The following is a 13,630-nucleotide window of genomic DNA, read 5'->3' as shown; positions in this document are numbered from 1 at the left end:
ATACGTGGCACCACAAAATCCCTTTGCTTATGGGCTTCAATTTTCTTTTTCTCACACTCTCTCCACTTTAATTTTTAGGTACTTTGTTTTCTTTAAATTATTACTTTTCATTTTATATGACGTACCAATCACTTCACTGATAGCAAATTAGCAAAGTTAAGGAGAATATAAATAAATTTCACGGAATGCTTTACTAAAAGCATTCCTATTATCTTCTCATTTTTTCTTATCTAACAAAAAAAAGATTAAAATTGGCATTTGTAATCACTTCTACTGTAACACAGCAGTCTGAATTTTTGTTTCCAGCATCCAAATCAGACGCACCTCCCTTTTATTACAATTTTTAATTATTTTTTACTTATTAATTCATAATTTATAATAAATAATTGGATTAAGGTTAAAATATATTTTTGTCTCAATTTTTGTCAAGTTTTGTTAAATAAGTTCTAATTTTGATTTTGTGTTAAATAGATCTCAATTTTCATCAATTTTATTTAATTGGGTACTTTTTTGCTAACACCGTTCAAATCATTAACGGTCATGAACAGTGACGGTTCGTGATTTTTTTTTAATTTTTTTAAAATTTTTTAAAACTTTTTAATTTTTTTTTTTAAATATTTACATGTCAACCCAGTAGCGTGCCACGTGTCAAAGTCAATGTTCTATATTCAATTTGATCCCCGTATTTGTTATTTTTGTTCAATTCAATCCTAATTTTGTTTAAAATTAACCAATTTTGTCCCTATCGAAAATATGATCAAATTTAATTTTTATATCAAAGTTATAATGATGTGAATTTTAATATATTATATAAAAATATTTAATAAAAAATGTGAATTTTAATATAAAAATTAAATTTGGTTTCAATTTTGAGAGAGACCAAATTAGTTCATGTTAACAAAAATTAGGATTAAATTGAACAAAAATAACAAATATAGGAACCAAATTGAATATAGAAAATTGACTTTGACACATGCACGCTGCTGAGTTGACACGTAGACATTTAAAAAAATTAAAACAAATTAAAAAAAAATGAAAAATAAAAATAAAAAAATTCAAAAAAACCGCGAAGATACACGTGGCTGTCATTGTTCATGGCCGTTAATGATTTAAAGGATGTTAGTAAAAAAAAGACCCAATTGAATAAAATTGAGGAAGATTGGGATCTATTTGAATACAAAACCAAAATTAGGACTTATTTAACAAAACCTGACGAAAATTGAGATAAAAAAGGTATTTTAACCTTGGGTTAAATATAACTTAGTAAAAATTGAAATTATTGATTCTAAAAATTTTGAATCAATTTAATCTTTATTTTTTAAAATATATAAATTTAGTTTTTTTTAGCAAAATATAGTTTAGTTTATTTGAATTATTTTACAATAATATTTGAAATGTAAAATAATTTTATAAAATTTAGTTAAAATAATTAAATTGATGTATTTTTCAAAGTTAAGTTAAAAGATTAAATTGAATCAAAATTTTAAAAGTAGACTAATTCTAATTTTCACTTCAAGTTAAGAGATAAAAAATATATTTAATTCTAAATATTTTAATAAATTTATTTATTTTACATTTGTAAATTTTATACTATAAAATTATAATTAATTAAAATGAGTAGTAATTAATAAATTGTATTAATTAATCATATAATCAAGAAATTTTAATAGTTTATTAAATTTAGTTAAAGTATACTAATTTTAATAATATTTTAACTAATGTTATTATAATTAAAATTTTAAGTTTAAATAGATAATTTTAGTTTAATAATTAATTTTAGTTTAATAAATAATGTTAATTTGTAATTATTTTATATGTACTATTTAACAAAATTTCAAATTCAGTAAAAGTTTGACATTTATTCCCCATGAACTTTGTGACCGTCTTTAGTTAGGACGAAAACAAATACAATGCAAGATGCATAGTTTTTCAATGTGCATTATAATTATTAAATTGGCGACCAACAAAAAATTATTACTCATAATGACTAAATTATAAAGTAAAAATCAATGATATTTAAACAAAGAACTATAATTAAATTATGAATTAAAATTTAAATTATGTTCTAACATTAACTACCAATATTTTAGTTATAAAGAAATTAGTGTTTGTATTCGTCTCTAAAATCACCTTCAAACATAATTTTAATGTCCTCAATTTACTTGAAGCAAACTTATGATTTGCTTCACAACTTATTAATGTTCTTTTTTAGGTTTTCTTATATACTTGGTCATCTGATCGCTTGAATAAGGTTCTTCTTTAACTATAGAACATACCTAATGTTGTTCAATGTAAGAATAATTTCATAGTATATATTTATATAGATCCTATATCAATTGTCTTATAAGAAACATCATTGCCCATCAAAATGTTATCTTCCAACTTATCAAATGTAGTAAATAAGTTCTTGAAACAAGTTCTTGTGAGGACTCGTGTGAAAGCCTCACCCAAAATCCAACACCTATCTAGTAGATGATTGTTGTCCTTTATCAAAGCACGACAAACCTCTTCAATTGGTTATCCAAAAAAATACAAAAATGATAACTAAGAACCTATTCCTATACCAAACTAGTTTTTGCAAAACACCTACTAGTTTCTCCAAGAATTTCACCTAAAAAATATAAAAACTCTCCAAATCCTTTTAAGAACCTTCCTAAGCCAACCTTGAAAATTTCCTTATCATCCATAAACCTTTATGAGAACATACCCAACCAAAACCAAACAAGAACAAGTCAAGAAACCTAATATTGGAAGCTTAACCAAAACCAAACAAGAACAAGTCAAGAAACCTAATATTGGAAGCTTAACTTGTTTGATCATCTAGTTGCATTTTGAAATTGGAGTAGACTTTTCTTATCATTGCTTGTTATTCTTGTTAAGATTAGACAATCCAATATTGTTAAGAGTAGACAATCTAATATTGTTGAAATCAAATAATTTAATACACTTCATCTGACGATCTAATTCATATGAGATCACTTAATGATTTTGATGATAACAAATTATTTAAGTAATGTGAATTAATATTACATATATTCTCTCTAACATGCGTGTGTTCATGCAGTTGAAGGACTCTTAGACAAATTCATTTTTGTTTCAAACCAAACGATTTATAGGACCTCACTGACGCATTATTAGACGATGTCGGATACTTCAGATTCAATTTATGTTTAGTTCTAATGAATTTTAATCAAGGTGTAACAATCAAAATATTTTTAGATAATCAAGTATACTTGAAAGATTTCATAAACGAATAATATATTTGTGAATTGAAGAACTTTAAATGATCAATAATGTTTTTATGTTTGAATATGGAAACATGCTATCTATGATCAAATAATCACATGCGCATTTGATTTCGCTTAATTGCAAATATGTTTATATATTATTTAAATTGTTTGCTTTATCAAAAAACGAAGATGAGATCACTCTAATGAATCAATTGAAGATCTTATAAGAACTTTCTTTTGTGTTTACCATGAAAAAAAATGAATTTTCACTTTAAAGTTGATATGTATATTTGCATAATTAAGAGATATCTGATATAGATCTTCACCAGTCATTTTTCGAGAAGATATATAAAGAGCTCAAGTTGAAGATGAAGAGAAAGTGACAAGTAACAACAAAACACAAGCACAAGATTCACATAATGGCTTACGAAGTTTCTCTATCATTCATCTAGTTTGTCTAAAAGAGGATGTGTGAAAACTTTTATAATATACTTCACGTGAAAATTTTCACTTTGAGCTTAAATTATGCTCTCTATTGAAAGTTTTCTTTTCATTCTTGAGATTTTTAATCTCCAGAGGAGATTAAGAATGTATAGCACAGAGATGTGTGGATATTTATTGTAATTTGAGAAGGTTTATGTATTTGTTGTAACCTGAAGAGGTTAGTGTATTCATTGTAATCTTTTGTTTGATTAGTGAAATTTTTTATATTGTGAGCTCAAGGAAAAAGTGGGTGTAGCTCGTAAATTTGGTTGAATTCGTATAAAAAAATTTTGTGTGTGTTTATACTTATAATATTTTAGGATTTTCTGTCTAACCTAGGTCATACGTAGTTGAGGGAAACATAAATTTATGTGTGGTAATAGGCTGTCTTTTGGTCCTAAGAAATTTTTTGACCGCAGCCCAAGTGAATTTATTGTGTTAGTGATTTGATATTTGTGAACTATACGATCTAGTTTAATGCTTTATATAAGAAGAGTTTTCAGACTTTATTCAAATCCCTAATAGGTCTAGTAAATCTTTTCAAGCCTACATGAAAAATGTATGTTCTACTTCTGACATGCATTGACTTGAAACTTCATTATATAAAGGTTAGAGTGAACCTTTTTTTAGTGTATCGAGATGTTGTAACTTATCTGATTTCGTAACTGGTAATGTTGTTCGATGATGGTTTCGGGTAATTAATTAGCTTCAAGAGAGTGAGATGGTTATATGAACCAAGGTGTTTTTAGTAATGATGAAGGCCAGTTTATTTTCGCATTGTTCATGAAAGTGAATTCAAATGGATGCTAATAGATAATAAGGCTGATTCTTCCTTGTCAAATTTCTTCCTGCACCCCATCACAGAAATGTAAGCTTTCGAAAATTTTGATCCAAAATAGGGGTGGGTGGTGGAAATTTGGTATCTAGATTCGTGTTTCTGGAGGCCTAATGTATACTTTCGGAAAAGAAAATTCATTATACAATTGATAAGTGTCTTCTGAAAAGATATTTTTGAAATTGGTCTAGTGTATTTAGGAACAAAATCTGAAAAATTCACATATCTGGGTGCAGGAAAAAAAATAATGGGAGTGCAGAAAGAAACAGTCCGATAATAATTTGAACAACGAAAACAAGAGGTATGAGTTAAATTTTGGCAAGCCCAACTAGAAAATGATTTGTTGATGACCCAAAAGGCCGATAAATTAGGAGAGAAACTAGAGGATTTCTCCTTGCACCCTCAAACATTCTTCTGTATCCCAAAAATTACAGTTTTGACCCTACTGATTGAAAAAAAAATATATGAAACGGATCTCGACAATATGAGTAGAAGTATGGTCCACAAAAGTTCACAGTCTGTAAAATAAGGTTTTAGATAAGAGTGACAATATGGCCTGATTGACAGACCGGTCCACATGCCTGCAAAAAAAACGTAAGGTGAGTCAGGTCATTGAGCCCGTTAACCCGTAGAAGTCTGGTCCACAAAAGTTCGCAGTCCGTGCAAGTTGGCCTGCGGTTCATATAACAAAAGAAAAAATAACTTGCACTTGTGTATATCAGTTATTTCCATTATGGACTAAAGTCTTCCAATTTGTTGAACATTAAAAACTTTATCATCAAATTTTTTTTATTAAAAAAAGGGTAGGATGGTCCACGGACCCACAAACCCGCACTTATGGGAAACGAATCAAACTTTTCAGCCCGTGTTAGAAATGCGAGACGGACCAAGTGCGGGTTGAGAACCGCAATGCCACCCCTAGTTTTAGGTAAGAAAAAACATTTTAACTGATCATAATTAGTGAAGATAGAATAGAATTTTTTTCTTTGATGAAGTTTTTAATAACATAATCATTTGTTGTTTGTAATTTTAAAACTATTTTATTGAGTGTAAGGTTATATGTTATGAATAATTTTGATATCCTTCGTTTATATATAGAATTTGAATAACGTTTATTATACGTGTGAATTGATAATTGGTATTATTATGTCTTATTTTATTTTTTTATTCTCTTTTTAGATATTTTATATTTTAGATTTTATTTAATGTATTTGAGTTGGCATATTATCATTATTTTATTTGACAAAAGTGCCTTTCAGAATTTCAATTGAGTACGTGAAACAGGTCAAAAAATTGACTGAGAGTTTTTTATTTTCTATTTTTTTTATGCAATTTAGAATTGAGAGTTTTGTCATTTATCTTCAAAAGACCATTTGGATGATTGAGGAATAAATAAATATTTAAATTTATTTATTTTTAACTCTTAAGTGATGTGAAATAATTAGGTGTATCAAAACATAATAAAAATATTTTTATTGTGAATTAGGGAGACAAAATGATAATACATAATGCAAACAAGTTTTTACTGTTAATGAAACTCTGATATAATCATAATCAAGTTTCTTATGTGCTTCTGTTCATGAATACCAAAAACAAAAAAAAAATAATACTTCTATTCTATATTTTGAATTCAACAAAAGAACGAAACCTAATAGGAAAAAAAAGAGTCGCATTCAAAATATATATTATAATTACTTTAGATTAAGATAAAAACATTTATGCTGTGATTAAACAAATGAAGAATTGAAAGCTGCAGTCTAAAAATTGATTGATCCACAAACTAAACTCCTTATTATATCTCCTATTGCAAAGCCAATGCAAAGGAAATATAAAAATTAATTATGTCATACTTGCACAGAATAATAATTGTTAACAAAACCAATGGTAATAACACAAGAATGACCATTGGAGAAACCGAACCAACACCAATATATAAACACCAATTAATGGAGTAAAATAACATAACTTATGTTTAAAATGATCATTAACTCCTCCTAATGCACTCATCTATAAACATATATAAAACGCACAATCAAATCTCGAGTTCTCCACCTTAAGATATATATACGTGATGTGGTGAGGGTGAGGTTCAAATAATTAAACATGTATAAACTAGGTTTTATATAATACCCTAATTTCTGGGGACGTAATTTCTTTTATTAAGAATATTTATATAACCTTTTATACATATTAAAAAAAATTTCTTTGACTTTCTTTCGTACAGTTTTTTATAGTACAATCTTACTTTGATTTTTTGCTTACATTTTCAGTTGTTTTGTTGTATTATTCTAAACTTAAGATACGATAAAGAAAAGAGAACTAAGAAAAGCAGAAGACAAATAAATAAAACCAAAATTCCAAAGTGGCATGATATCTAGCGCCAAATGGAGGCGTCGTGCGCGTACAACTGCAAAACCTCACACCTCTGAGCTGGTTGTTACGTGATCTCAAACTGCAATCATATGATTCCATTTTTATTCCATAATAATATAATACTATAACTCATGTGAAAATTTTTTCCTTTGACTTCTCTCTCATTAAGCAATGACTTTACTTAACTAATAAGGATTAAACTATTATATTCCCTCTAAGATTATGCAGAGTTATATGATCCTGAACTTGCCTTCTATTACCAAGTAACCGTCCTATATCATAGGCATTGAAGACCATTTTGCAGGAAACAGAATTTAAAAATGTACGAATTTCGGATGTTACCAAGTCCTTCGCCTTCAATTTTTTTTCCTGATTTCACTCCCTCAATCAACGACTTTCCAAGAGTTCATTTTCATCCTAATAAATAATAACTTTTTTTATTGTATCTAACTGTTAAATTCAATTATTTCACTTACATGACTTGGTAAAAGATTTCACTCGCATGGAAATCGCAGCATTCGCAAGAAAAGTGATACGAATTAAGAAAAACACAAACCCTTGAGTCTCATCACTAGACCAAAACAAAAAAAAAAGGTGTTCTACGGTACAGCAAGAGTGACAGCAGATTTATCGAAAAAAGAAAGAAAAAGAATGAAAATGTGAGAATGATTAATCAATTAACTAAATAAATGGCAGAGAGGGAACCTTCGCTTTCATTCATTCACTTCCAGCAATGGAATTAGAGGCCTTGTTCCCTTTTCTTACACTATGAATATTGTAGCTTTTTCCTTTGTCGTCATCATTATTAACTCATTATCAATATTTTTCCCATGAAGTTTTCATCGTTGCCTCTCTTTCTTTCTTTCTTAATACAAAATCCCAGTTCACAATTTTCCACTTTTCCATGACACACATACACACATACACACTTCTCTTTCTGTCTCTGTCTGTCTCTCTCTCTTTCTCTCCCTCCCTCCAGGATTTCCAAGTTTTGTTCCATCTTTTACGATTTTGATATCAAGTTTGAAGCTTTGATGCTTTTCAAGCACACCCACTTTCTTGTTTTTTAAGGCCAGAATTGATATCAGGCTGAATTTCCAGTTGGTGGATACGAGGTTTGTTTTGGTTCTGCTCATTGGTATGTTTATTTGGATGCAACATGTTCTCTGTTTCTCACTTTTTTTTTATTCGAACGTGCATTCAAGTGTATCGTAAAGGGGTCACTTGTACTGTACGATGTTTATGGTTCTGATACAAAAAAGACGGGACAATCTTATTTTGTTTACTGTTAATTCTAACTGATGCCGGAATTTTGAGGTTCAGAGTTGTTTTTTCTACATTTTCTCAGAAACCTGTTGTTGGGCCTTTCTCTTTGCTCTAATTTGCTTTTCCATCAATGGATTCTGAAGTTGTTGATATATGGGGTCCTTAGAAGACAAAGGTTCTTCTTTCTCTTCAGTGTGTGCATGAAAGTCAAAGTTTTCTAATTTTTCTTATAGGTCAATTCATAATTTTATATCAAAGTTCAAATTCTAAAACTGGAAAAAAAATTGGTCAGTTTTGTTTTCCTTTCGCTATTACAATGTTATTATCAATTATATTTCTGTATTATGTTCTACATCGGATGCAATACAATACTAATACTGTCCGATAAGCTTTTTGCCTTATGTTAGCAAGGTTACTCATTCAATTATAACATTATTCACAAAAATGGAAAAAGTGCAGTTTTTGGTATATGCTTTACTATGAAGGAACTCATTGGTTGTCTCTGCGAAAAAGCAGAAACTTGTTTGCGTCAAATATAACTTGGATCTTAAGATCTTAAGATCTTACACTGCTCTTCGATGCCCCACTAACTTTTGGCAATTCAGGGTGTGCAAAGGAGGAGTGCTGGTTCATTTCACATCGCACAGAAGAAAAGGAAAGGACCTGAATTTTTATTTTTTGGGATACGAACCTTGAAATTGATGACATGAGAGTGTTCAAGTTGACCCTTTGACCACATGGGAGGCTTATTGCACATGTTTGAGTTCAATCAGGGTAGGATGGCAAAGAAAATTCATGCCCATAAGAACAATAACGATGGTGAGTATTATTTTATAAATCTAACAGAGACTTCACTCTTGCTACGATATACCTTTTCTGGTTACATAAGCTTCAAGGAAGCCAAATTGAGCATTTTTTTTCCTGATCTCGAAGGATCCCTTTCCAAAATGGAAATCATCAACTGAATATTTCCTTGTCATGTTTTGAAGGTTACTGTGTTAAATGGTATGAAGTTGCATTTTGTAAGATATGTTGCTGTGACTCGGTTTATTGTATTGTTATCATTATTAAGTTCTATTTTATCCCTCGTCAGCTAGTTATGTAAATTCTGATTTGTTATCATACTGTGTGCCATGAAGATATGGAAACATCTGGAAATGGCATGAAGCTGCAAGTAGAAACCTCTCATGTCCACTGTGCAGAAGGAGAATTACCAGTAAGTTTAATTTCACATACCTTCATAGGGGTTTGAAGAAGCCACGATCATTTCATTACATGTTTCATTCACCATGCATACATCATATTTTCTTACAATTCTTAAATGGAATGAACTCTGGTGAATTTCAGTACTCGTGTCAGGTAGAAGATGGCTGGTCAAAGAAAATTGGTTACTCAAATGTGGATCCAGTGAAAAAAGCGAACAAAGAGGGTTTTTCCAAACAATCAGGCACCAGAAGTAATGCCCCCAGCGTTGTGGCAAGGTTGATGGGGATAGAAACCATGCCATTACCGTTAGACACTAAATCTGTAGTTCCATTGGATGAAAGCACACATGAAAATATGGAGAGGAAGTTTTCAAAGAAGAAAATGAATGGGAAAGGTTGGGCTGGTAGGGGTTCTTCAAACTTGAATTCTTTTAGCCATATGGAATTTGATTCATTTTATCAGCACACTGATGATGATGATGATGAAGGTGGACATAGTTTTGGAGAACCGAGGCCGAGGGAACATCCTCAAGAGGAGGAACTCCAAAAATTCAAGAAAGAATTTGAAGAGTATCAATCAACAAGGTTTAAGGAGTGGCCAAAGCTACCCAATGGCCACCAGATGGAGTCAATCTTATCTAAGAAAAAAGAATCCTTTCCATCAAGAAGTAAAACACAAAGTAGGGACTTTGAGGAGTCTTTAATGATGAAATCCAAAAGCAGATTATTAGATATATGCACTTCTCCCACTCAGATAGTTATCTTGAAGCCTGGTTCTGAAAGGGTTTGCAATTGCAACCATGAAGAGAATTGCACCAGTTTATCAGGCACTTTACATAAGAGAAAAGGTATAGAAGATTTTCTTGAGGAAGTGAGAGAGCGCTTGAGGTGTGAACTCCAAGGGATTAGAGATGGTGGAATTGAGACACCTTTCAATGATAAATCTGATGCTAAAGAGGTCACAGAAAGTATGACTAGAGATGCTGAACCTAATTTACTCCGCTCAGAGTCAACAAGATCATACAAAAGTAAAATGCAGCTCAATGGACAAAGTTCCCCAGAATTTTTCAACATAGATACTAGGAGGTTCTTGTCAGAGAGGCTAAGAAATACGGTAAAAAATGAATTGCATTTGGACATTCCTGAAGTGGCTTGTTATTTAGACAATGACAGAGTTAGACTAAAACAAGATACTATAAAGGGTGCAAATGACAAGAGCCAGTGGGGAGTTCTAGAAGAGAAAAAAGAATTACAAACATGTTCCAATAGACATAAATTAGATGACAATGTATTGCTCCACAAGGAGTTGTCACCTAGGAACCTTGAAAGATCCTTGTCTGCTCCTGCATCAGGAGCATCATTTGGAAGGCTTCTTTTGGAGGATCGCCACATTTTAACGGGTGCCCTTATTCAGAGGAAGCTTGAAGCTGTTGAAGCAAGGCCTGTGGGTGTTAAAAAGCAGAAGAAAGATGGATTTAATATTAAAGAAAAACTTTCCAACTTTAAATATACTTTTGGTCTAAGAGGGAAGCTCTTTGGCAAAAGAGTTAAGTCAAAAGTAGAATCACATGGCAGCGAACATGGTGCAATTTTGAGAGATGTCAGGAGTGGACCAACTATTCTCATGAAATATGGTGACAGACATGTAAGTTTGCTATATACATTTTTCATTATTCTCCTCAGTGACCTTTGTTTTCAATTATGTTGCATAAATTGTCGTTATCGAATTATCAGTTTGTGTCATATGTGATTCTTAGGAGAACTCCACCGAGGTACCTCCTAGTCCTGCATCTGTAAGCAGCTGTGCTGATGAAGAACATTGGAGACAGAGCGGGTATTCAAGTCTAACATCAACTCCAGATGCATCTTCATTAGATGATATTTTTGTTCCCAAGGTTTTCAGAGATATCAGCTCTGGTTTGAACGGTGAGAAACAATTTTATATTTCAATTTGATGAAATGATACCACAGACAGTTCATGAATAGAATGTCAATGCATTCCCCTTGTTTTGTTGCATGTGAACGTATAGTTAAATGTACAAACAGCATTTACTCTGTTCTTCAAATGGATAGTGACCCTGCTTGCAAGATATTTTCATGTTAAAGTATGTGTTAGTATTTCTACAAATTTAGGCCTCTTTATTATCCTCGTTTAACAGACATTCTTTGTTTATATCAATAATTTCGATTTATTCATTAAGTTGGTATTTTACAGAATGAGATTAACAAGAGAGTGCAGATCCTTTGCTTCTAATTGCTTTTTCAGATGTCAAATTCTTGTTAACAGTTCTCTTTGTCTTTTATTTGACAGACCTAAAGAGGCAACTGAGCGAGCTTGATTCTGACGGCTATGTTGATTTCACCACAAAGCAGGAGCCGATTGAGTTTTCATTAGTTGAACTGGATGATCCAGCAGAATCTTATGTAAGAGATCTGCTTGTTGCCTCTGGTTTGTACTTTGGTTCATGGGATAAATACATTGGCAACTCAGTTTTTGAAGAAGTGGAAGAATCTCATAGGAAATTGGTGAAGGAGGATGAAAGATCCACAAAAGATCATAACAAGAATAAGTTAGAGCACAAGGTTTTGCTTGATTTGTTAAATGAGGCACTTGCCATTGTTCTTGGACCACCTTTGACATTGTCTAGATTCAGAAGGAAACTAAGCAATTCCTCGTTGCAACCTCCACCATGTGGAAAGGAACTACTAAAGTTAGTATGGGACATTGTCCGTGTTTCTTTACATCCAACGTCCAACACATCTCTTTATTCAGTTGATAGTTTTGTGGCACAAGATCTTGCATCTATTTCCTGGTCTGGGCTAACAAATGATGAGATTGATACATTGGAAAGAGAGACTGCATGTACAATCGCCGATGATTTGGTTGAAGAATTCACAAAGGATATGCTCTTGTAGGATCATTTTTCCCTTTGTTAAGATAACTCACTCTTCCTTCATATTGGAGCAAGGCAAGTACATGATTTTCCCATAGTAACCAGAGTGAAAGATTACTTTCTACTGAGATAGTTGAGAAAGAATACTGCTAGAACGTGATGCATATTTATTATTGTGCCAATGTTTGTGATACAAAGGGAGTACATAGTGTACACTAGTGGTACGCAGGTTATTGTTTCAAAACAGAACATCAATTGATTTAACGATTTATGTCAGCTAAGGTGGTTACTTTATGACATTCTTATATTTATTTGTGCTGTATATAATGTTATAATCGAGAATGCTATTATTTGCAAAATCAAATGGATATGAATTACATTTATACACGTCGTGTCGTACATCGCTGTTCTATTATTATAATGTAGTAATGCACGTATGATAGAGATTTCAGTGGGGTCTGACTCGATTATCCATACACAGTGAGTTTATAGTTATAAAGACTATTTGGGTTCCATTCGATATAGATCTTGAGTTTAAGTGTTGTTGTAACTAAAACCATGATACCTTGGTCACATTAGGAACCAAAAATGCCAATTATGATACTTAAACAAAAAAGAAATATAGCAGATAATTAATATGCGCATGGTTCATGTTTCTGTCTATAAAATTAAGGCAAAAATATAAAGTTAAATATATAATCCAATTGGTGTTAACATAATAAGGATGATGAGTAGATGACATCTTTATTTAGTTGAGTCGATGATACTTCGATGTTATTAAAATTTATGACATTTCAACATTGATTGAACTAGTAAGTTAAAAGGGATCTAACTAAAGTAAAGATATCCTTCATGTAAAAATCAATTTAAAGAATGAATATTAAAAGGAAAGATAGATTTGAAATTGTTGGATATATATTTTTCATATATGAGTTATAGTCATTGAGAGATTGTTGTTTTATATATATGACATTGGTTTTACACATATAAAGCATTTGACACCACTTTTATACAAAAACCTTAAGGTAATAGTGTTATGAGTCTTTATTCTTATATAGTGTTTAACTTTGTATATTGTATCCAATGTGCGACTTTGACTCACACTTGAACTATTTATTGAATTTGATGATTCTTCGATCTTATTAAAATTAATGACATTTTGATTTTTTATTCAAACTGATAATTCAATAATGATTTAACTAAAATTAAGGTATAGTTCATGTTAAAATCGACTTATAAGGAAATAATATTAAAAAGGAAAAAAATAATTTCGAGAGACATAATTACCACAAATTTTAAATCTCCAGATAAAATTTAACATCATATAATTTTAATAGACCAAAT

General features: G+C 30.8%; 1 protein-coding gene across 4 annotated transcripts; it reads left to right on the top strand.

Moving 5' to 3' along the window:
* Positions 1–7,660: 7,660 nt before the first annotated feature.
* LOC114176324 lies at positions 7,661–12,562 on the top strand. Of its 4 annotated transcripts, XM_028061335.1 has the most exons (7): positions 7,661–8,036; positions 8,793–9,006; positions 9,327–9,403; positions 9,535–9,796; positions 9,881–11,037; positions 11,150–11,318; positions 11,704–12,562. In XM_028061335.1, the coding sequence occupies exons 2-7, from the start codon at positions 8,925–8,927 to the stop codon at positions 12,306–12,308; spliced, it is 2,352 nt and encodes a 783-aa protein (XP_027917136.1). In that variant the 5' UTR covers positions 7,661–8,036; positions 8,793–8,924; the 3' UTR covers positions 12,309–12,562. The 4 variants fall into 4 exon arrangements, with proteins under 4 accessions (XP_027917136.1, XP_027917135.1, XP_027917132.1 ...); XM_028061334.1 differs by having other exon boundaries at positions 9,547–11,037; XM_028061331.1 differs by having other exon boundaries at positions 9,535–11,037.
* The last annotated feature ends 1,068 nt before the right edge of the window (positions 12,563–13,630 follow it).

Source organism: Vigna unguiculata, chromosome 3 (assembly GCF_004118075.2).
Source record: "Vigna unguiculata cultivar IT97K-499-35 chromosome 3, ASM411807v1, whole genome shotgun sequence".
Taxonomy (NCBI): Eukaryota; Viridiplantae; Streptophyta; class Magnoliopsida; order Fabales; family Fabaceae; genus Vigna; species Vigna unguiculata.
The sequence above is the reverse complement of the archived record's forward strand: the minus strand, read 5'-3'. Positions and strand labels throughout refer to the sequence as shown.

Coding starts and splice junctions, on each gene's coding strand:
- LOC114176324 (XM_028061331.1), top strand. CDS start 8,925: ATGGGAGGCTTATTGCACATGTTTGAGTTCAATCAGGGTAGGATGGCA. Junction 9,007..9,326: donor CCATAAGAACAATAACGATG/GTGAGTATTATT, acceptor TGTGCCATGAAG/ATATGGAAACATCTGGAAAT. Junction 11,038..11,149: donor TGAAATATGGTGACAGACAT/GTAAGTTTGCTA, acceptor TGTGATTCTTAG/GAGAACTCCACCGAGGTACC.